The following is a 20,915-nucleotide window of genomic DNA, read 5'->3' as shown; positions in this document are numbered from 1 at the left end:
GAAACTAGCATCAACTTGTCAGGACAAAAGAAACTTAAAAGCACGGATCTTGCAGTGGGACTGAATGAGTAACATTGTGCATTTGCTCCAGCCCCTCCGACAGAGACAAACACCTACAGGATCTCTACCAAGCATTCTTGAAACTGCAATACCCACCTGAGGAAGTAAAAAAACAGATCAACAGAGCCAGACATATGCCACGAAGCCTCTTACTACAGGACAAGCCCAAAAGAGAAACCAACAGCCATCACCTACAGTCCTCAGCTAAAACCTCTACAGCGCATCATCAGGGATTTACAACCCATCCTGGACAATGATCCCCCACTTTCACAGGCCTTGGGAGGCAGACCAGTCCTTGCCCACAGACAACCTGCCAACCTGAAGCAAATCCTAACCAGCAACTATACACCACACCACAGTCACTCTAACTCAGGGACCCATCAACAAACCTCATTGCCAGCTCTGCCCACATATCTACACCACCAACACCATTACAGGACCTAACCAGATCAGCCACACCATCATGAGTTCATTCAGCTGCACATCTACCCATATAATTTATGCCATCATGTGCCAGCAATGCCCCTCTGCTATATACATCCGACAAACTGGACAGTCTCTACATAAAAGAATAAACGCACACAAATCAGATATCAGAAATGGCAATATACAAAAACCTGTAGGAGAGCACTTCAATCTCCCAGGCCACACAGTAGCAGACTTAAAAGTAGCTATCCTACAGCAAAAAAATTTCAGGACCAGACTCCAAAGAGAAATTTCTAAGCTACAATTCATCTGTAAATTTGACACCCTCAGTTCAGGCTTAAACAAAGACTGTGAATGGCTGGCTAAATACAAAAGCAGCTTCCCCTCCCTTGGTGTTCACACCTCCAGATCAACTGCTGGTAGTAAGCCTCACCCTTGCTGACTGAGCTAACCTTGTTATCCCCACCCTTGCTCTGGCTTATTTATATCTGGTCCTGCAGATTTCCAAGAGCAGTATCTGATGAAGTGAGTCTGTGCTCACGAAAGCTCATGCTCAAAACTTTTCTGTTAGTCTATAAGGTGCCACAGGACCCTTCGTTATTGTGCTATTGGAGGATACTAAACAGAGGACTGCAAAATATATCCACTGCTTAGAGAAAAGATCACAGGAATAACTAGACACAACCCAATGGAACGCTGCCCAGACATGAAAATGGAGGAATGAAAAGAAAACCTAATAAGTCTCCCAGTGCTTGAACTTCTAGATGGACAATTTAGCCAAGACCAAGAAGAAGTTCTAGAGAAACAATCCACTCTTCACTCTCCTACACTGTTTGGGCCCATATACTTAGCATTGTGCTTTCCCACCTAAAGTACCAATCATATAAGATGCTTCTACCACTCCACTTCAGAGATTACTCCTAATTCTAATTGATTGTAATGTTCAGGAAGCGGAAAATGGCTTCACAGTAACTGGCAGAGCTAAGAACAGAACCCTTGGCCAATGACTACATTCCCCACCTTCAACTTCTTACATCTTTTCATATACAAATGCATGGAAGAAGAATCTTGAAGCTAAATACAAAATGCAGACAGGGGGCAGTTCTAGCATATAAACTTCTATTGGTGTAACTTTATCACTTGTGGAAGTGAAAAATCCACACCTAAGCAAGGCTGTTGTTCTAACCTAAGCTATGGCACAGATACTTCTAAGTCAACAGGAGGGTTTTTCCTGTTGACATAGTTACTGCCTCTTGAGGATGCAGATTAACTGTGGAAATGGGAAAAGTTCTATCAGCATGACAGCGTCTTCACTGAAGTGATACAATGGCACTGCTGCAACATTTTAAGTTTAGAACTGCCCAAGCAAGGCATCAGGAGATCTGGATTCTCTATACAACCAGACAACAGACTTCCTTGTGATGTCACCAACTCACTTAAACAGTCTGTGCTTCAGAATTCCTGTTTGTAAGATATGAATGCACATGTTTTGCTATCGCATGGTGCTGTTGTGAGGCTTAATTTGTCAGTTTTGTTAAAGCATTTGGAATATCTTGTACAAAAAGGATTATATAGCATAGGTACAAATTCTCCCAGTGATAGTAGTAGCAGCAACTATTAAAATTAAGGTTATGTGATGATTTCCATTTTAGCTCCCTCTTTTTTAATCACTCAAAACAACCTGAATTTTCATGTAGTCAGAAACAGAACTACTTTATTGTAACAAGGGAAGCAATATAAGCAAACATTGTTGAATACCAGTTTTTGGTGTTTAATGGAAATCGTTTAAAAGACAACATGCTTGAGGGGAAAGCATTCAGCCAGTGCTAAAGAGTTAGCTGGTGGTATATGAGATACAGTAACCTAAGATCTGGTCTTTTAATACATAAATAATAAGACAATATTTGTAATATACAACATTCATATCTTGCTTTAGAGATAATTAATTAGCCATTAAAATTGAATTGAATTGTGTTATAATTGTTTGTTAAGAATGCTGATTGCCTTTGCATGGGGCATCATACAAAAAGAATTACTGGGCTCCCTTTTGCGGTTGCTCCACAGGCAAATAACCCATTTATTTCAATAAAAGCTTTACCTGCAGCTCAAAGGGGGCATGTAACAAGCCCAATAGGTGAACAGCAATGAGGGGCTGTGCTGCATATGCAGCACTTCGTTAACATAATTCTTGCCGCCTGAACTTCGAAGTTGCTGACTGCGAGGCGGCAGCAGGCACTATAGTTGCAGGCACTTCAACGTTCAAAGTTCCCTTACTCCCAGGATGTTTTGGGAGTGAGGGAACTTTGAAGTTCTGCGGGTACTTCAAAGTGCCCACGGCTACACTGTTTGCTACCAGCTCCACATTAGCAACTTTGAAGTTCATGCGGTGAGAATTATGCTGATGAGGTGCTGCATATGTAGCACAGCACCTCAGTGCCATTCACCGGGCTTCGAAGGAGGGGGCTAGTGTAGACAAGCCCTAAGAGTAAAAGGCTAAAGCAAATTAAATATATATTTTAATTCTTGTAATTTATGGAATATAGTTCCTTGTTTCATTTGAACTACTTTCAAATGGCTATTCCCTTAAGTGGGACAGCCATGTAGCCAGTAAACAGGATGAATTAAAGGACTGTTAGGCTTCGTCAATACAGAAGCATTATTTTGAAAAAATCCATTCTGGAATAGCTATTTCAAAACAGCGTATATCAAAGTAACACAGTTACACACAAGAATGCATTTCAAAATAGCACCCAGCTATGTGAAAACAGCATGTCTGGACACAGTGCCATAGGATGTCATTAGGGCTTATTTTGAAATAGCGCTGTTCTTTGTCTTAACTGTACCAATTTCAAAATAGGCATTATTCCTACTGCAATGAGGTTTACAAAATTTGAAATAACATGCCCCCTACTTTAAATTTATTTTGAAATAATGGTGCACAGTGTAGGTGCTCACAAGGTTATTTCAAAGTAATGGCTGTTATCTCAAAAATAACTTTGCTATGTGGACGTGGCCTTAGTTTTTGGGTTAGCATTTGAGTTCTCTTTTAAGGTATGTAATACAAAATACATGTAATACAGAGGTGGTAAAGGTATCAGGATAGATCCTCATTTGATATAAAGTGTCATAGTCCCACAGAAGTCAACAGAACTGATACCCCAACTGAGGATTTCATCTCACTTAGGCCATGTCTACACGAGCCCCAAACTTCGAAATGGCAACGCAAATGGCCATTTCGAAGTTTACTAATGAAGCGCTGAAATGCATATTCAGCGCTTCATTAGCATGCGGGCGCCCACGGCACTTCGAAATTGACGTGCCTCGCCGCCGCGCGTCTCGTCCCCACGGGGCTCCTTTTCGAAAGGACCCTGCCTACTTCAAAGTCCCCTTATTCCCATGAGCTCACGGGAATAAAGGGACTTCAAAGTAGGCGGGGTCCTTTCGAAAAGGAGCCCCGTCGGGACGAGACGCGTGGCGGCGAGGCACGTCAATTTCGAAGTGCCGTGGGCGCCCGCATGCTAATGAAGCGCTGAATATGCATTTCAGCGCTTCATTAGTAAACTTCGAAATGGCCATTTGCGTGGCCATTTCGAAGTTTGGGGCTTGTGTAGACGTAGCATTATTGACGTGTGTGTGTTTATATAACATTTAAGAATGTAAGAACAGCCATACTGGGTCAGACCAAATGTCCATCTAACCCAGTGTCCTATTTTTCAACCGTGGCCAATGCCAGACTCTCTAGAGGGAGTGAACAGAACAGGTAGTCATTGAGTCATCCCTACCCTGTCATCCATTTCCCGCTTCTGAGAAACCGAGCCTAGGGACACCATTCCCTTAGAGAGAAGGACTTACATTAACGCACGTTTACCCACTGAAAACTATAGTTTCTTACTAACCCACAAAGTAACCATTCTATATTGCAATAACAAGAGGAAAAAGCAGCACCTATGATTTCTTTAATTAAATAAAGGCTTTTTATTTCCATTGCACAAGAGAGAAACTATTGCCCGATGTTTAGCTGAACTGAGCAGCAACTCCCAGTCTGATGCTGTGACCAAAAGGGATAATACAATTCTGGTATTCAGAAGTCTGGGAATCTTGAATAGGAGGAGAGAAGTTTTTACCTCTGTATTGGACACTGCTATGGCCTCCACTGGGATACTGCATCTAGTTCTAGTATTCATAATTCAAGAAGGATATTGAAAACCTGGCCAGGGCTCTGAGAAGAGCCACATAAACGATTAAAGTATTAGAAAAGTATTATAGTGACAGACTTTAGGAGTTCAAACTATTTGCATTGCCACAGAGTATACATCTGAACTGCAAAACAACCCTTTAATCGAAGTGAGCCTCAGAACAGGCAGACACACTGGGATTCACACTGTGGTGCTAAAAACGGGATCCTAGACATTCCCACTCAGGCTGGGGCTCCAGATCTAAAACCCAACAAAAGGGATGAATATCAAGACCCAAACTTCAGCCTGAGCAGAATACCTACTCTGCTATTTTTAACATTGTAACATAAGCTCTGCAAGCTCTAATCTACAGACCTGAGATTTGAGACTCACCTCTGGAGGCATTTTTGTTTCCTCCCCACACACACCCTCAGCACAAAGGTACTAAAGAAAAACTTAAAGTGTGACATGATGATAATCTATAAATACCTACTTGGTGAACAGCTATTTAATAAATGGTCCTTTCAATCTAGCAGCGGAAGGCATAACCATCTAGCTCAATGGCCTTTGTTGTACAAGAGATCAGACTAGACCGTTACAATTGTCCCTTCTGGATTCTATGAATCCATGCATCTCTCTCAAAATGTGAGCCAGAAGATAAGGTAACCCACTTCTATTGGTGGTTTCTTCTATGCTATTGGGCAAGTAACTTAATTTTGTGTGCCTCAATTCCATATATGTAAAAAAGAAGTAATTTATTTTTTCCATGGGATACCTCCTTCACAGATTTAATTAATTACCATTTGTGAGGAATTTTGAGAACCTATGATAAATGGTCTTACATAACTTATATATTAATAGAAAGTGCTCACATTTTCTGACCTTCATTACTATATCCTATAATAAATTGCATAACTGCAACACACTTATCCCTCACTATATGAGCACAATTCGTTCCTAACCTTTTGCTCATAGGCAAAAACTAGTAAGAGGGACACTAAATTCTTATTAAAATACTTGTAAAAGTCTCTGATGGGTTCTGAGTGCTGGGAGTGGCAGCAGACGGCACTGCTTTTGAAAGGTAAGTGAGCCTGGGGTTGGGGAGGGTTAAAGGCTGGGGGCAGTTTGAGGACATGAGTGGGAGGGACACTTAAAACATGGTGGTGGGTTGGGTCCATGGGGGATGGCGGGGGCTTCAGGCTCCTGCAGGTTGGATCTGTGGGGCAGGCAGGGCGGGGGTTAAGTTTTGCCTGTTCGGGCTGTGTGGGGGTGGCGGGGGTTTAAATTTTGACAGTTCCGGGGTACGTGGGGGCTGGCAGAGGTTTAAGATTCACTAGTCCAGGGTGCACAGGGGCGGCAGGGGGTTTACATTTCAGCAGTTCCAGTGTGCACGGCTGGTGGGGGTGGGGGTTAAGTTTCAGCAGTTTGGGTGTAGAGGGGGCAGCGCGGGGTTTAGGATTTGGCAGTTTGGTGTCTGCAGGACCAGCGGGGGGTGGGGGTCAGGCTGCAGGGGATTGGAGATGGGGGAGGGAGTAACTCTCGTATTAGCGGGTAGAGTTCACCCGTTGACTGAAAGTGTGCCCCTTGCTTAAGCGAGTACTCGTAAATGAAGTACTCATTTAACGATGGATGAGTGTGCTCGGATTTGATTTGGAGTGAAGAGATTTCTTTAATATCTCCATTTAAGCATCTGTAAAATACTACAGAAAATTTTCAATACAAATATTTTTATACTGAAATCACACACATGAAACATATGCTAAGACTAAAATGCCCAATGTTTGCTCAAGTGCAAGATTCACTGTTTGCTAACAGCACAACAGCTGCATCTAACTAATATAAAATTAACAACATTACAGTTGTTTTCATCCTTAATATGAAACTGTGGCCTTCAGACACAATAGATGTCATTATGACACTCTCCATCATTGGATCAACTGCTCACCTTCAGGTAGCTAATTACTGAATACTCTCTGCATGTCATAGTCCCATAGCTAAGAAGGTGGTAGCAGGTTGTAAATTAGTTTTGGGGCCCTATCAGACCCACAAGTGACCTTTTAAAGATTGCTAGATTAATGCTCACATTCTCTAATCCAAGGAGCACAAGGAGTGGGATTGTCGTCATTCCACCCTGGATCCATTCCTCCAGTGATACTGTGCCATCATGGTCATAGTCAATTTCTTCCATCATTTCATGAAGGATCTGTAGAATTTAAAAAAAAAGTATAAACTGCATATTCTAAGGCCACAAGAATATGTATTAACTCTGAAGTGGGTGAAAAAGGAAACTAAGATGTTTCCTATGTGGCAACTTTGGAAGAAAGGTTTTAAAAGTCTTCTTACACTTCACTTCACCCCCGAACCATATTTAGGCCCTTACTAGAACTGGTAAAGCTTTTTTTAAATTAAAAAAGTATAATTTTTGTAGATTTTCTTCAACTTTTTGAAATTTTGAAGCAAAACATTAAATGCCCTAATTTTTCATTAGTGCCTACATTTTCTGTATTCCTCGCCCTCTATTTTGCTTGGGGCAGAAGAGGGAGAAAATAAATAGGGAGATAATGTGAAGAGGGAATCTTTTACTACTCAGTGGCCATGTCTACATTAGCCCCAAACTTCAAAATGGCCATGCAAATGGCCATTTTGAAGTTTACTAATGAAGCGCTGAAATACATATTCAGCGCCTCATTAGCATGCAGGCGGCCGCGTCACTTCAAAATTGAGGCAGCTCACCGCCACTCGGCTCGTTCAGATGGGGCTCATTTTTGAAAGGACCACGCCTACTTCGAAGTCCCCTTAAGTCCCCTATTTCGAAGTTTGGGGCTAGTGTAGACAATGTGTATTAATATCACTGGCATTCATGAGACATTACACAATGATTTCCAGAATTATTTGAATCAATGATCTGTCCCCTTAAGGGGACTTCGAAGTAGGCAGGGTCCTTTCGAAAAGGAGCCCCGTCTGAATAAGCTGCGTCAATTTCGAAGTGCCGTGGCCGCCCACTTGCTAGTGAGGCGCTGAATATGTATTTCAGTACTTCATTAGTAAACTTCGAAATGGCCATTTGCATGGCCATTTCGAAGTTTGGGGCTAGTGTAGACACGGCCAATGTGTATTAATATCACTGGCATTCATGAGACATTACACAATGATTTCCAGAATTATTTGAATCAATGATCTGACTAATGCTTACTGGACTGAGTTCAGTGACATCCCATTCAAGATATTCTGCAACATGCATCATTTGAGTGATGATATTTTCTAGTTCCTAGGCAGGAAAAAGAAAGAACAAAAACATTTTAATGCCATATCATACTGGCAATAAAAAGTTAACAGTGGGTCTCCTTGAAAGGCCCAGGGCTCTAAGCAATTGTTATACTTGTTGGTTTGCCCACAAGCTACACATTTCTTGAATCAATCCCTCTCTCTAACTAGTATATAATCAAACACTACTCCTAAATTTCTACTTTAAAAATGTATCCTCATTCCTGACCTCTCTGAATATGTTGATCTTTTCCTTTCATCTTCTGTTACGTTCTCCCAGAACATTGAGCCTCACCTTTCTTCCCTCTCAATGCAATTCTACAAATACACATTGCATCTCCCTGGTCTGGTACCTTCAGGACCCGAGTGGTCCTAACAAGGAATTTGCCAGATGAGGAGAGGCCAGGCCTCTGGACTCACCTAAGGGGAGCTGCTACCCACTCCCTATCTCCAGGATGCCTAGGGGCTCTGCTTCTGGTGGGGCTCCCTGCCCCCAGCATAGCTCCCCTCTACCGTGGGGCTGCTGGAGAAGATTCACAGTCCCAGCTGTGTTCCCCGCAGAACTTCCCGGCTCGCAGGGTTCCCCATCCCTAGGCCAGACCACTCCCAGCTGCTGCGGGGCTTCCAGCCAGGTTCCCTGCCCAACTCTGCCAGCAGAGTACCCCAGTCCAGGCTGTTCCCCACTGCCTTAGGGCTCCCCACCCAGGTTCACCAAAGTGTGGTTCCCTGATCCCCATTTCCCGCAGCGGGGCTGTTGGTGGGACTCCCCTCACCAGGCCACAGTCCCCACTGCCATAAGCCTGCAGGCTTCCTTCGGCAGGGTGGGGTTCCCTGTCACCCACAGGGCTCCACTCTGGCCACCAGCTCTGTTCAGCTGGGGTTCTCTGGACAGACCACGGATGTTGCTGGACAAGAGATTGCTGGATGAGAGACTTTCAACCTGTAGCTCTTTTATGTGCACCCCCCAGCAAGTACAAAAGAGTTTTAGGAGTTGAGTTAAACTGCTTCCTCAAGCAAAAGCATTGCACCTAAAAATCAGACAAACTATTTCACAGTGGGAGAGGCATCATTTGACTTTCTCTATAGGTGAGGAGGCAGTGAATATGCTCAGGGGAAGGACAAATTGTTAGGAGTAGTCTCAAAACATCCGGGATGAAAAATGTTTTTACTGTACACACTTATTACTTCTGTTTATCCAAAGTGTGTGTTCTAAGTAAATTCTTACAAATACACTGTTACAGTTCATGCTATTAAAATACGTTCATATAAATAAAATTACCGAACTGTCCAAGTATCCATTTCCATCTGTGTCATACAAGCGAAACATAACTAAGAAAAGAAAAAAGAACAATTAAATTAGGGGCAAAATGTAAGATGGGCAACATTTTTCTTTAACTCCAGGGCAAGACAAAGAATTAACACCTAACTTGAAACTGGAATCCTGATTATACCTCCAGAAAGCAGGATCTTAGTTAGAAATCTTACTGGCCCTCTCTTGCACTTTCCTTGTGCTTTTGATCCATTATAGTGATACCTGTTCCTTAAATGATTACTGATTAGCTAATTGTACAAGTGAAAATACTAATATTAGTTTTCAGGTCAGCTGACTGGAACAGTAAATATCCTTCCCATACTTGCAAATAAACTTTTCCCTGGTTTCATTGACTTCATAGTACTAATAGATAATTAATGCCCTATGAAATTCACATGAAAAACGCATCATGGAGAGTGAAATCTGGTGTACGGTGTACAGTAGGGTCTCACGATTCGCAAATGTAATGTTTGCAAATTCAATTATTCATGAGTGGCTGCTTCCCCCGGAGCCCTGGGCAGGAGCACCAGCAGCCAACACTTCCCGGGGGGCCCCAGGCACCACCCCGTATTCACAAAAAATCAACATTTGCGAGCATTCCAAACACAGAATCCTGGCAAATGTTGAGACTCTACTGTGCTTACCTATCATTCAGACCTGGGTGTCTTGAGAGTGGTGGCTGTTGGCCAGACAACCAACTATGAAGGCAGTGCCACCACCAGGAGTAGTGCAAAAATAAGGGTGGCAATACTGTTGCCAGCATACCATGCCACCCTTATCTCTGCCCTGCTACTGCTGGGAGTGCAGACTTTAGACATGGGCACCAGGCCAGCAACCACATGTCTGCAATCACCCAGCTCTGAAGACAGCTAAGAAGGGTGACAGTAATGTGACATCCCCCGACAATAGCTCTGAAACCTACTTTTTTTGATTGGGACCCCTGATTTGAGAAATTCTGGGTTTTAAGGACTTAAGATGTTTATAGTTTGCTGTTTTAAAACTACATATTCACGGCTGTTTAATGAGAAATTTAAGATTTAAATACTGAAACCATGAAATTAAAGATTTTCACAGTCCTGTGACTGTGAATTTTAAAAAATGGACCATAAACTTGGTAAGGTCTTATATATAATAGAACTATTGAGCATAATCTTGTTTCTTTTTAAATGAACTGTAATGCTCTCTTATGCTTTGTTTATACTGTGCACTTTACAGTTGCACAGCTGTGCTGCTACAGCAGTGAGGCTGCAAGAGATGCAATGTAGCCACTATTCATTGCCAGGAGAGAGCACTCTGCTACAGACAAAATAAAGTCTCCAAGCAGTGACAGCTACGTCAGAGGGAAAGTATCTCCCACTGACGAAACACTGTCCACCCTAGTACCTTTCATTGGTAAAGTTTATCGGTCAGGGGTGTGTTTTATGCACATCCTTGACTGACAGAAGTTTTACCACTAAAAGAATAGGGTAGACATAGCCTCAGAGCATCCCACTGGTCTTACTATCTATAATTTTGCACACGTTATCAAGGCCCAATTCAAGAACTTATTCCTGTTTGGGGCTGGACTGCAGGGTCAGTTTTAAGATGCACAAAAGCTAGTTCTACTACAGAAAACAGAATGAACTTAAGCATGTACTGAGGTGCTTTCCTGAATTGGTGCTTGAGGGCAATTCCATTCTGTCCAAAAGACAGTACTTAATGTACAGTGTTTGGCACACTGTGGCTACGTCTACATGTGCACCCAACTTCGAAATAGCTTATTTCGATGTTGCGACATCGAAATAGGCTATTTCGATGAATAACGTCTACACGTCCTCCAGGGCTGGCAACGTCGATGTTCAACTTCGACGTTGCTCAGCCCAACATCGAAATAGGCACAGCGAGGGAATGTCTACACGGCAAAGTAGCACACATCGAAATAAGGGAGCCAGGCACAGCTGCAGACAGGGTCACGGGGCGGACTCAACAGCAAGTCGCTCCCTTAAAGGGCCCCTCCCAGACACACTTTCATTAAACAGTGCAAGATACACAGAGCCAACAACTAGTTGCAGACCCTGTATATGCAGCACGGACCCCCAGCTGCAGCAGCAGCAGCCAGAAGCCCTGGGCTAAGGGCTGCTGCCCACGGTGACCACAGAGCCCCGCAAGGGCTGGAGAGAGAGTATCTCTCAACCCCCCAGCTGATGGCCGCCATGGAGGACCCCGCTATTTCGATGTTGCGGGACGCGGATCGTCTACACGTCCCTACTTCGATGTTGAACGTCGAAGTAGGGCGCTATTCCCATCTGCTCATGGGGTTAGCGACTTCGACGTCTCGCCGCCTAACGTCGATTTCAACTTCGAAATAGCGCCCAACACGTGTAGACGTGACGGGCGCTATTTCGAAGTTACTGCCGCTACTTTGAAGTAGCGTGCACGTGTAGACGCAGCCTGTGAGTATTAGTATCTTAAGGGCAGAATTTCACATATTCTTTCCTGTAACTAATGGAATATTTGTTGTACCAAGTATAAGGACATTATATAAAATAAACCTCTTAAAAGGTACAGTGTGCCTGTGTATAGGGATGAATTAAACTGATGAACAATAATGTACTCAACATGAACCTGCAGCACTTCAATTCTTCACCAGTACTATACTCCTTTCTGATACACCAATTTTGGATCAACCTGTTGTGCTTTATAACAAATCTATACCAAATTATTCACCATTTACTAGAAACATTAATCATCAATCCTTTATCTACTTGCCTCAATAAGTTTTCAATTTCAAATTGTATCTGAAAGCACAACTTATCCCCTCCTTTGTGTGTCTTGCACTTAATTTTTCCAACAGCATCTAGCTTTGATTTAACTCTGATGACACTGAAAACAAACAGAACTATTGACTTCTTCATTGACACAGTTAGATCAATCCATCCCTTAATTTTTCTTTTTTCACTGCTATTATTTTATATTGAATTCTGATGATGTATTATTTAACTCAAGGTTCTTTTTTCACTTTGTAAGCAGTTGGTTGCTGACTCTGCAAACATTCTCGCTACAAGTCCTGTTATACACAAGACTATTTAATGTCACTTGGGTCCTTAAATATTTGCAAGATCAGGACCTCTTTTTGTAAGTACCATGAACTTACATGTTGAAATATACTGTAACTATATGGACATTTTTTCCTCCATTGAAGGTGACAATCAAAAAATATATAATCTCAGTGATAATTGTATGTGCTTAACTCATGAAATTTATTTAAATTTCCAAAGCATATGTAAACTACCTTTTTACAGGATTTTGGATGCTTTTTAATTAAAAAACTTGAATTATATCAACAGCCATTTTCAAATTCTACCAATTACCACAAATATCTCAATCACGTTCCCTTATGCACTAGTCCTTGTAGCAGAACGAAAACAGAATAGCAAATAAAATGTTGATAATCGAACACAGTATTTCAAGAAAGCACAAACAGTTATGTCTACATTAGACTTGGTTTTGAAATGTTTTATGTCAACATTGTAATGTGTATGAGGCTAACACTCCAAATAACTTTTCATATAAAATGCAAAGGGACCTGGTTTTCAAAACTCTGTGTTCTTGCAGTTGGAGGTTCTGTTTTATCAAAGCACTGCTTATAGAATTATAGCAAGTCGTTGTATTATGCATGACACATAAATCGTCATTCATTACAATTGTACATTTATTTCCACCCCCAATAGATTATCAAAATCAAATCCCTTCATTATGAAATTGGTAGTGCAAGGGCTGTGATTTAAATTATTGGACTGCATTCTGTGGCAGAGGGCCCCAGGTCATGAAGTTTCTACAAAAGCTCGCTCACAGACAACCCTTGCCATTGTTCAATCAGAGTGAGATTTACCTCAGAGTAGCCCAACAGGCCCATACTGAAAGCTGTGAGACACCAGGAGAATGATGAGAAGACAGCACAACCAGGGGGTGGGGGGTGGGCAGAGGCGGGTCTTGTACCTCTGCAGCACCTCAGGACTCTGACAAATTCCTTTTCCCTGCCACTTGGGCTCCACTGAAGTCTTACCACCAGAGACTTTCCTTGCCAGTAGCTGCATTTCTTGGGGACTGAATAGAAAAGATAATACAGCCCCAAATACCAACATCTTTTCTGGAGAACCTTTGCAGGACCATAGGAGACATGTGCATCCCTGCCCTGGGCCTTGGCTAGCACTCCAGTCACAACCCTCTCCCATAATACAGACCTCTGGGATCAGTGGAGACTGCTTTCCCCCATTTTGACGTGGCTCTGAAGTTGATGATCTGGGCTTTATAATTCTGGAATGACCTATGCAATATAATTTCTGCTGAATTAAGACCCAGCCTCAGATACATCCTTTGCATTAAATGGCAACTTCGTCACAAAACAAGGAGCTTTGGAACAGAGCAAAACAAGAACCACTTGATGTTCAAATCAAGAGAAATAAGTGGGGATGGCTAGACCACAGTCTCAGAAAACCATCACTCAGCATAGGCCATCAAGCTCTCACATGGAACCCACAAGGAAAACGCAAAAAAGAAGACCTACAACAATGTGGAGAAGATCTACTGAGACTGAAGGACAGGTGGGGTACTCCTGGAGTCAGCTAGAAGTTGTGTGTCAAGACAGAGTGAAGTGGAGGAGATTTGTAGATGACCTATACTCCCCTTGGAATACAGAAGTTTAAGTCAACATAGATTTTCCTATTCATGGGATCAATACAAAATCCACCAATTTTGTTTTGAGTTGCAGAGACGTGTCTAATACAGCATTAACCTTGGAATACAGTAGCATTTATACAGTACCATGGCTAGGATATTGGCAAATTTGGGACAGTCATTACACAAGCAAAACTTCCACAAACCCAGGAGTGGGCAATAAGCTGGAGGCCATTTGCCAGGGTTAGCCCCTGGCAAGCCACTGAAGCTTTATTTACCTGCATCTCTGCAGGTACAGCTGCTTGCAACACACACTGGCCACAGATTCCTGTCCCTGGAGGACAAGGATCGCTGTTCTTGTCCAAGAGGACCTATGGGAAGTGGTGCAGACCAGGACACTGCTTCCCACAGCTCCCATTGGCTAGGCACAGCAACTCACAACCAATGGAAGCGTCACATGGCTGTACGTGCAGGGGTGCAGGTAAATAAAGCAACGGTGGCCACCCAGGGACTAACCCTGATGAATTGCATCAGGCTCACAAGCGGATTATTGCCCACCACTGCACTAACACTATGTTATTAGGACGAGGACCTTGGTTGCCGCAGTTATAAGCTAGTTATAGGCTAGAAACACGAAGATATTTAGAAAAGACATGGTCGCTAAAGCTTGCAATGAATATAAACTTCCAGCAGATAGAGCCTAGTGTCTATATTGTTGCAGCAGTGACACTGCCTATTTACCTTTAGTACAATACTAGAAGACTTACCCAGCATTGTTCAAGTCCTTCAAGGAAGGAGGCTGTGGATGTGGAGGGCTCAAAACAGGAGTCAGGGTTTGGGGGGGGGGCAGAAAGAGGAGGGTCTCAGGCAGGGATTGAGAGTGCAGCAGTCATGGAAGGGGGTGGGGGTGTAGGGCAGGGGACTGGGAGGTGAGCGGTGGGTTAGGGGAAGGGGTGGCCGGTGGCTGCTCCCTGGGGCCAGCTGATCACCTCACCCTGCCCACCAGCTTCTCCCCAGGACTAGCCCAGAGTGGCAGCTGCTCCTGGGGCTGTGCACCCCATAGTCTGCCTGTCTGTTGGCTTCTCCCCAGACCTGGTCCAGGGAAGCAGGGGCCACACGGCTCACCCTATGCAGTCCCCAGAGGCAGTGGGGGCTGCATGGCCTGGCTTGCAGCTGCTCCCCAGGGATGGTCAAGGTAGTGGGCACAGTGCTGCCAATGAGCACCTCCTCCCAAGAGGTGGGGCATTTGCTGCCCCTTTGTGGCCATTCATGGGCGTAACTCTTCCTGCTATCGCACCCTTCCTTCTACATTTGATAAGAAACAATCCCATTCTCCTGGCACAGACAAACCCTGACCTTGCTTTAAATTATGACAAGAGGAAGCTGCATACCTATTTTGGTGGTTCCAGCTTACAGGAGTTCTTCAGGAAAACAACTCACAGACGAATGGACCAAACACACAAAGATTCTAAAATTTACAGCAGATCAAGGTCTGACCCTGAATTTCTTACAGATACAAACCTCTCAAAGTTTTGCTTCAGTAAGGACAGAAAGAACTTTAGCCTCCACTTGGAGCTGGGGACATGATTCTCAAGCTTCAACAGACATACTTCCACTAGCTCCCATTGACCTAGCATCGCAAAATTACTTGTGTAGCCATCATAGAACGGGGAGGGGAGAGTGATGGCATGGACTAGTCACAAGCAAAAGCCATCTGAACCCTGTAGGTATGTCATAAGGGTAGCTAAATGATGCCCAGCTTACTTCTGCTACTGCACTATTTTCGGCTTGCCACATCAATGAGAGCTAATGAAAGGATCTCACTTCTTCTGGAAATCACAACTCCAACCACAAGTGCAGATATAGTCCAAGTGCTCATCTCACTCAACAAGTGACAATAAAAAAAGACAATGGGGCTTTCTGTATTCTTTGTATTTCACTGATTCCATGACAAACTTTTCAGGCCCTGATCTGAAAAAAGCATTTCTGTTCAGGGAACATGTTTATGCATATGCTTAAACTTAAAACATACATTTTATTGCTTTTCTAAACTGGTGTCCTCATTTGTAAGTAAAGTCATATGTTCCAATGGCCAGCCCTACAGACTCACCTAGACACACAACTGGGTTCTTTCTATCTTGCCGATAACTATCAACAACGTAGGTTCTATAGGTAATATTAACATCTCAAATACATCTGCAAGCCCTTCTATCTACAGATTATGCTGTCACTCATACCTATGCATCCCCTAGCTATCTTTCTTTACCCTTACATGGATTTTCAAAGGGGTACCTAAAGGAATCATTTGGACGGCACACCCTATGCTACTCATGATGCAAGATGTAAAGAACACTGTTTTTCTGACAGCCCAGGATCAATAACTGAGGCTGAGAGTTGGAAAAATGCATCTTTTAATTAACTGAGCCAGCTCTGGCATGGAAATCAGCTAGACATGAAAATGCAGAACTCCATTATGACATTTCCACAGCTTCATTTTGCAAGGTAAAAGCAAACCTCATTCAATCTTAAATTTACACCCAAAATTTCCATTTCACAATTTCCTCAAGATTGCACAGAGCTCAGGTTTGCAATGCTGAAAAAAAAACAATGGTGGTTGTTACTAATGTTAAAGTCAGATGGATGTATTAGTATATTATTAGGGGGTTTTATTATTGGGGCTTTAGTTTTTTTGTTTTTGTTTTCTTTTTTTGTTATTTTGCCTTTTTAGCAGCTTTTTCCTCGAATACAAACAATACATACATTCTAGTTTGTCTTCTGGTCTTCCTCTTTCAAGCAGAGACAAATAGCAAACAATGTCTTTCAACTGAATCACATCTGGTCCATGTATATTGGCAGGAGCAGCAGGTCGTGATGTAGTGGTACTTTTGTTAATTCTCAAACCTGGAAATAATACATATGTTTTATCTTTATCCACAACATAAATAGAGAATTGAAGTCAGTAAACTTGTATATAATTATAGTTATAGTCCTTAAAGACATAATGGGGTTCAATTAATATTTAGATACATAGATAAACTGACAGTTGAAACACCTAAAATTCTATTTCACAGGTAACCTAAAACAGAATCAAGACAGTATTACAGGTCTCCAAAAGAAGACTAAAATAATAAAATATACACGTAAAGCAAAACTTTTCCCTCAACAGGAAGCAAAGAAAGGAATTCTGGGACTTACTGAGATTCTTTTCATTTAGAGAGATCTGCTTTATTGATTATCTTAATTTCACTTAGTAGATATTTGCTGTCCCCCAACCATGACTTCACTATAACAACTTCACCCGGATTTGCCTCCATTCCAGAGGTCCTGTGTAAGCTCAATTGAATCACAGAATAGTAGAATTGGAAGGGACCTCAAGAGATCCGCTAGTCCTGTTCTCTGATTTCATGGCAGGACCAAGCACCAGCTATATCATCCCTGTTAGATATTTATCTAACCTTCTCTTAAATATCTCCAATATGGAGATTCTACAACCATCCTAGGCAATTTATTCCAGTTTTTAACCACCCTGACAGTTTGGACATTAAGCAAAAATTTCTATCTAAACCTTCCTTTCTGCAATTTAAGTCTCTTGCTTCTTGTTCTATTTGCAGAGGTTAAGGAGAATAATTTTCTACCTCCTCTTTGTAACGCCCTTTTAGGTACCTGAAAGCTGCAATCGTGTCCCCTCTCAGCTTTCTCTTTTCCAAACTAAACAAACCCAGTTTTTCAATCTTCTCTCATAAGTCACACTTTCTAGATATTTAATTATTTTAGTTGCTCTTCTCTGGACCCTTTCAAATTTCTCCACATCTTTCCAAAATATGGTGCCCAGAACTGGCTACAGTACTCCAGTTGAGGCCTAATCAGTGCAAAGTAGAGAAGAAGAATTACTTCTCCTATCTTGCTCTCAACACTCCTATTAATACATCCTAGAATCATGTTTGCTATTTTTCTAACAGCATCACACTGTTGACTCATACTCACCTTGTGTTCCACTATGACCCCTAGATCACTTTCTGCAGTTTCCTTCCCATGTTGTATGTGTGAAACGGATTGTTCCTCTTTGCATTTGTCCCTATTGCACTTCATCTTATTGCCTCAGACCACTTCTCCAGTTTCTCCAGATATTTTTGAATTCCAACCCTTCCGCCAAAGTACTTGCAACCTCTCACAGCTTGGTATCATCTGCAAATTTGATAAGCATGCTCTCGATGCCATTATCTAAATCATTTATAAAACATATTGAACAGAACTGGTCCCCATAGTGCAGAACCCCAATTACTATTCCCTTCCCTTCCCTTCCAGTGGTTCTGACTGTGAACCATTAACTACTATACCCAACTAGTTATGCATCCATCTAATGGTAGCCCCATTTAGGTTGCAATTCCCTAGTTTACTAATAAGAAGGTCTCATGATACTGTATCAAATGCTTAGTAAAGTCTAGGTATACTTCATCCACTGCTTCCCCTTCAGCTATAAGGCTTGTTATCCTATCAAAAAATAAAAATCTGTCAGGTTGGTTTGATGTAATTTGTTCCTGACAAATCTGTGCTGCCTGTTACCTACCACCTTATCCAGATGGTTGCAGAAAGATTCTTTAACTCTTTGCTCCATTATCTTTAGCATGCCCTTACCTCCATGAGCCTCCTAAATTATGTAGCTTCACAAGCTGCTCCCTATTCAAAGATGGTTGTTGCCACACAATGCTCTTTCAAGCCACCTACATTTGTACCCTGCCTGTGGCAGAATCAGACATGAGGCAGACCAACAAATAATTAAAATGTCAAAATCCCTGCCACCAGACATTATGAAAATAAGTGTCAGTGTTAATGATGATAATTGAAAGATTTGTGAGTCAGGCTAGTGCTGATATAATTGTAAGATACAAATTTCAACAATGTCAATCCTCATGCGTCAATTCAGAAGTTATTTGGACTATTCCCAGGGCTGCATGAGTACTTGCAGGATAAGATCCAAAATTAAGATGCAGAAAAGTGGACAAGAAAGCACAGAGAGGAATCATAGAAATTGTTGATTAAGGAGGTTTGTTATGTCTATCATTGACCTTGGCAATGATCAAGGATAATCTTAGCAGGAGGATTAACTTCTTAAACACCGTGTATTTATTCAGAACAGGTTCTTTACAGATAACCTGCATTCATAATTTCCTTCCCACATTTTTTCTTGGCTAAAATAATTACTGTATCCAGTGGAAATATCCACTTTCTTCTCTGTTCATCTGACACATTGTAACAATGGGATTAAATGAATAAATAAGAAGGATTTGCCTTTCAGTAAATAGAATATGGGCATATAAAAGCAATTAACCAGAATAAAGAAAAGGGTATTTAGAAGGCAGTGTGCACCCAAGTATCAGCACTAAATATGGGTTTACTTCTGAATTATTTTAAATTATTCTACATGGGAAAATTAGTACAACCCACTAGTGCATAGGTCTTTCTTTACAAGAGATCTGCAGATACAACAAATGAAAATCAGACTAAACAAAAATGTTTCAAAACTACCTCTAACGTAAGTCCTTCCCCTAAGTCTCTCGGTATTTGTCTTAATAATATATATATCACAGAGATACACCTATCTCATAGAACTGGAAGGAAACTTCAGTGGTCATCAAGTCCAGGTCCTCACACTCGCAGCAGGACTTATGATCCCTGACAGATTTTTTTTTTTTAATTTATTTGCCCCAGCTCCCTAACTGGCCCCCTCAAGGACTGAGCTCACAACCCCGGGTTTAGCAGGGCAATGCTCAAACCACTGAGCTACCCCTCTCATCTCAAAAGGCAAACCTCATCTAAAATGTAGTATCTATGGGGGGGAACGGAAAGTCCTGCTAGTTGTGCCTTATACCAACACCTGAAAATGTTGGCATTTAATGAAAACGCAAACTAATTTCATATAGATGGCCAAACATAAAAGTAAAAAAGAAAGAAACCAAAAGGGCAAAGGTCAGAAAATTATAATATAAACACAGCAATTGAGACCGCAATCCTAAAATTGGATCTATATTTGAAACACTTAAATATTCATAGAGTTCACTGAGAGAATCTGGGGCCCGTGGAGAGTCAAGCACTTCTCCCATGCAGGTCTAGTTACATGGCTGGGACCTAAATTAATAAGACCCCATGATTTAAGTGCCAATAAATGCCTATAAAATTACATTGCTGTAAAATGGTCAAAAATGTTAAATCTTATCTCATAAGGAACAACAAAATATTTTTCAGCAACAGAAGTATGTTCTTTTTCTTGGTCAAAAGTACTCTGCCATTACTTGGAAATAACAGAAAAGTTTTAGATATACTAAAAAGAAACTTTCTAAATTACATGGCCAAAATTATGTTGTGGAAACAGATATTTAACAGTTATTTATATGCTACACTGGGACAAATTTTGAACAATGAAAGGAAAGAGATTATCTTATAGTCTATCCAGAAAAATAAAAGGAACTGAAGTGCTGGGTCCTATTCTGTACTCTTAAACACATCCCTGACTCCCACTGAAATCAGGGGGAACATGACACCTGCATCACAATGTAGAATTTAGCCCATTGTAAAGTAGATGTAAGAAAGCAAAGACAGTTCTTAGTAAGCTAAGAACAGCTAACACTCATTTTCAGAGCAACAACTTGACCAACAGAAGGGCCAGGATGCTAAGGGCAAATACAGTGTATCAACAATCGTAATGGGGACACCAACACAGGGAAAATAACCCCCATCAAATGGGCTGATCACACAACTGTTTCTGGCAGTTTGTCCATTATCATTTTATGAGTCCTCCTCTAGCTCCTACACGTCTGCCCAGTTTCTAACATATTTGAAATACATAGCATAACATAAAATTGTTTAAGTCTCAGAGTGGTAGCCATGTTAGTCTGTATCTCCAAAAACAATGAGGACTGCTGTGGCACCTTTAAGGCTACAGGTTGAACCTCTCTAATTCAGGTCCCTTGGGACCTGGCTGGTGCTGAACAAGAGAATTTGCTGGACCATGAGAGGTCAATATT

The 20,915-nt window shown here is 41.9% G+C and overlaps 1 protein-coding gene across 1 annotated transcript in view; it reads right to left on the bottom strand.

Annotated features, from left to right (window-relative positions):
• The window catches only part of DGKB (diacylglycerol kinase beta), a 481,053-nt gene that overhangs the window by 382,504 nt on the left and 77,634 nt on the right, over positions 1-20,915 (bottom strand). Inside the window, exons 5-8 of the mRNA XM_074986201.1 lie at positions 16,654-16,794; positions 9,205-9,254; positions 7,855-7,929; positions 6,745-6,864 (exon numbers count right to left, since the gene is read on the bottom strand). Coding sequence (XP_074842302.1) covers positions 6,745-6,864; positions 7,855-7,929; positions 9,205-9,254; positions 16,654-16,794 — 386 coding nt within the window. The remainder of the gene's footprint in view (positions 1-6,744; positions 6,865-7,854; positions 7,930-9,204; positions 9,255-16,653; positions 16,795-20,915) is intronic.

The sequence above is a fragment of the Carettochelys insculpta genome, chromosome 2, assembly GCF_033958435.1.
Source record: "Carettochelys insculpta isolate YL-2023 chromosome 2, ASM3395843v1, whole genome shotgun sequence".
NCBI classification, from domain to species: domain Eukaryota; kingdom Metazoa; phylum Chordata; order Testudines; family Carettochelyidae; genus Carettochelys; species Carettochelys insculpta.
This window is presented reverse-complemented; position numbering and strand designations above follow the sequence as displayed.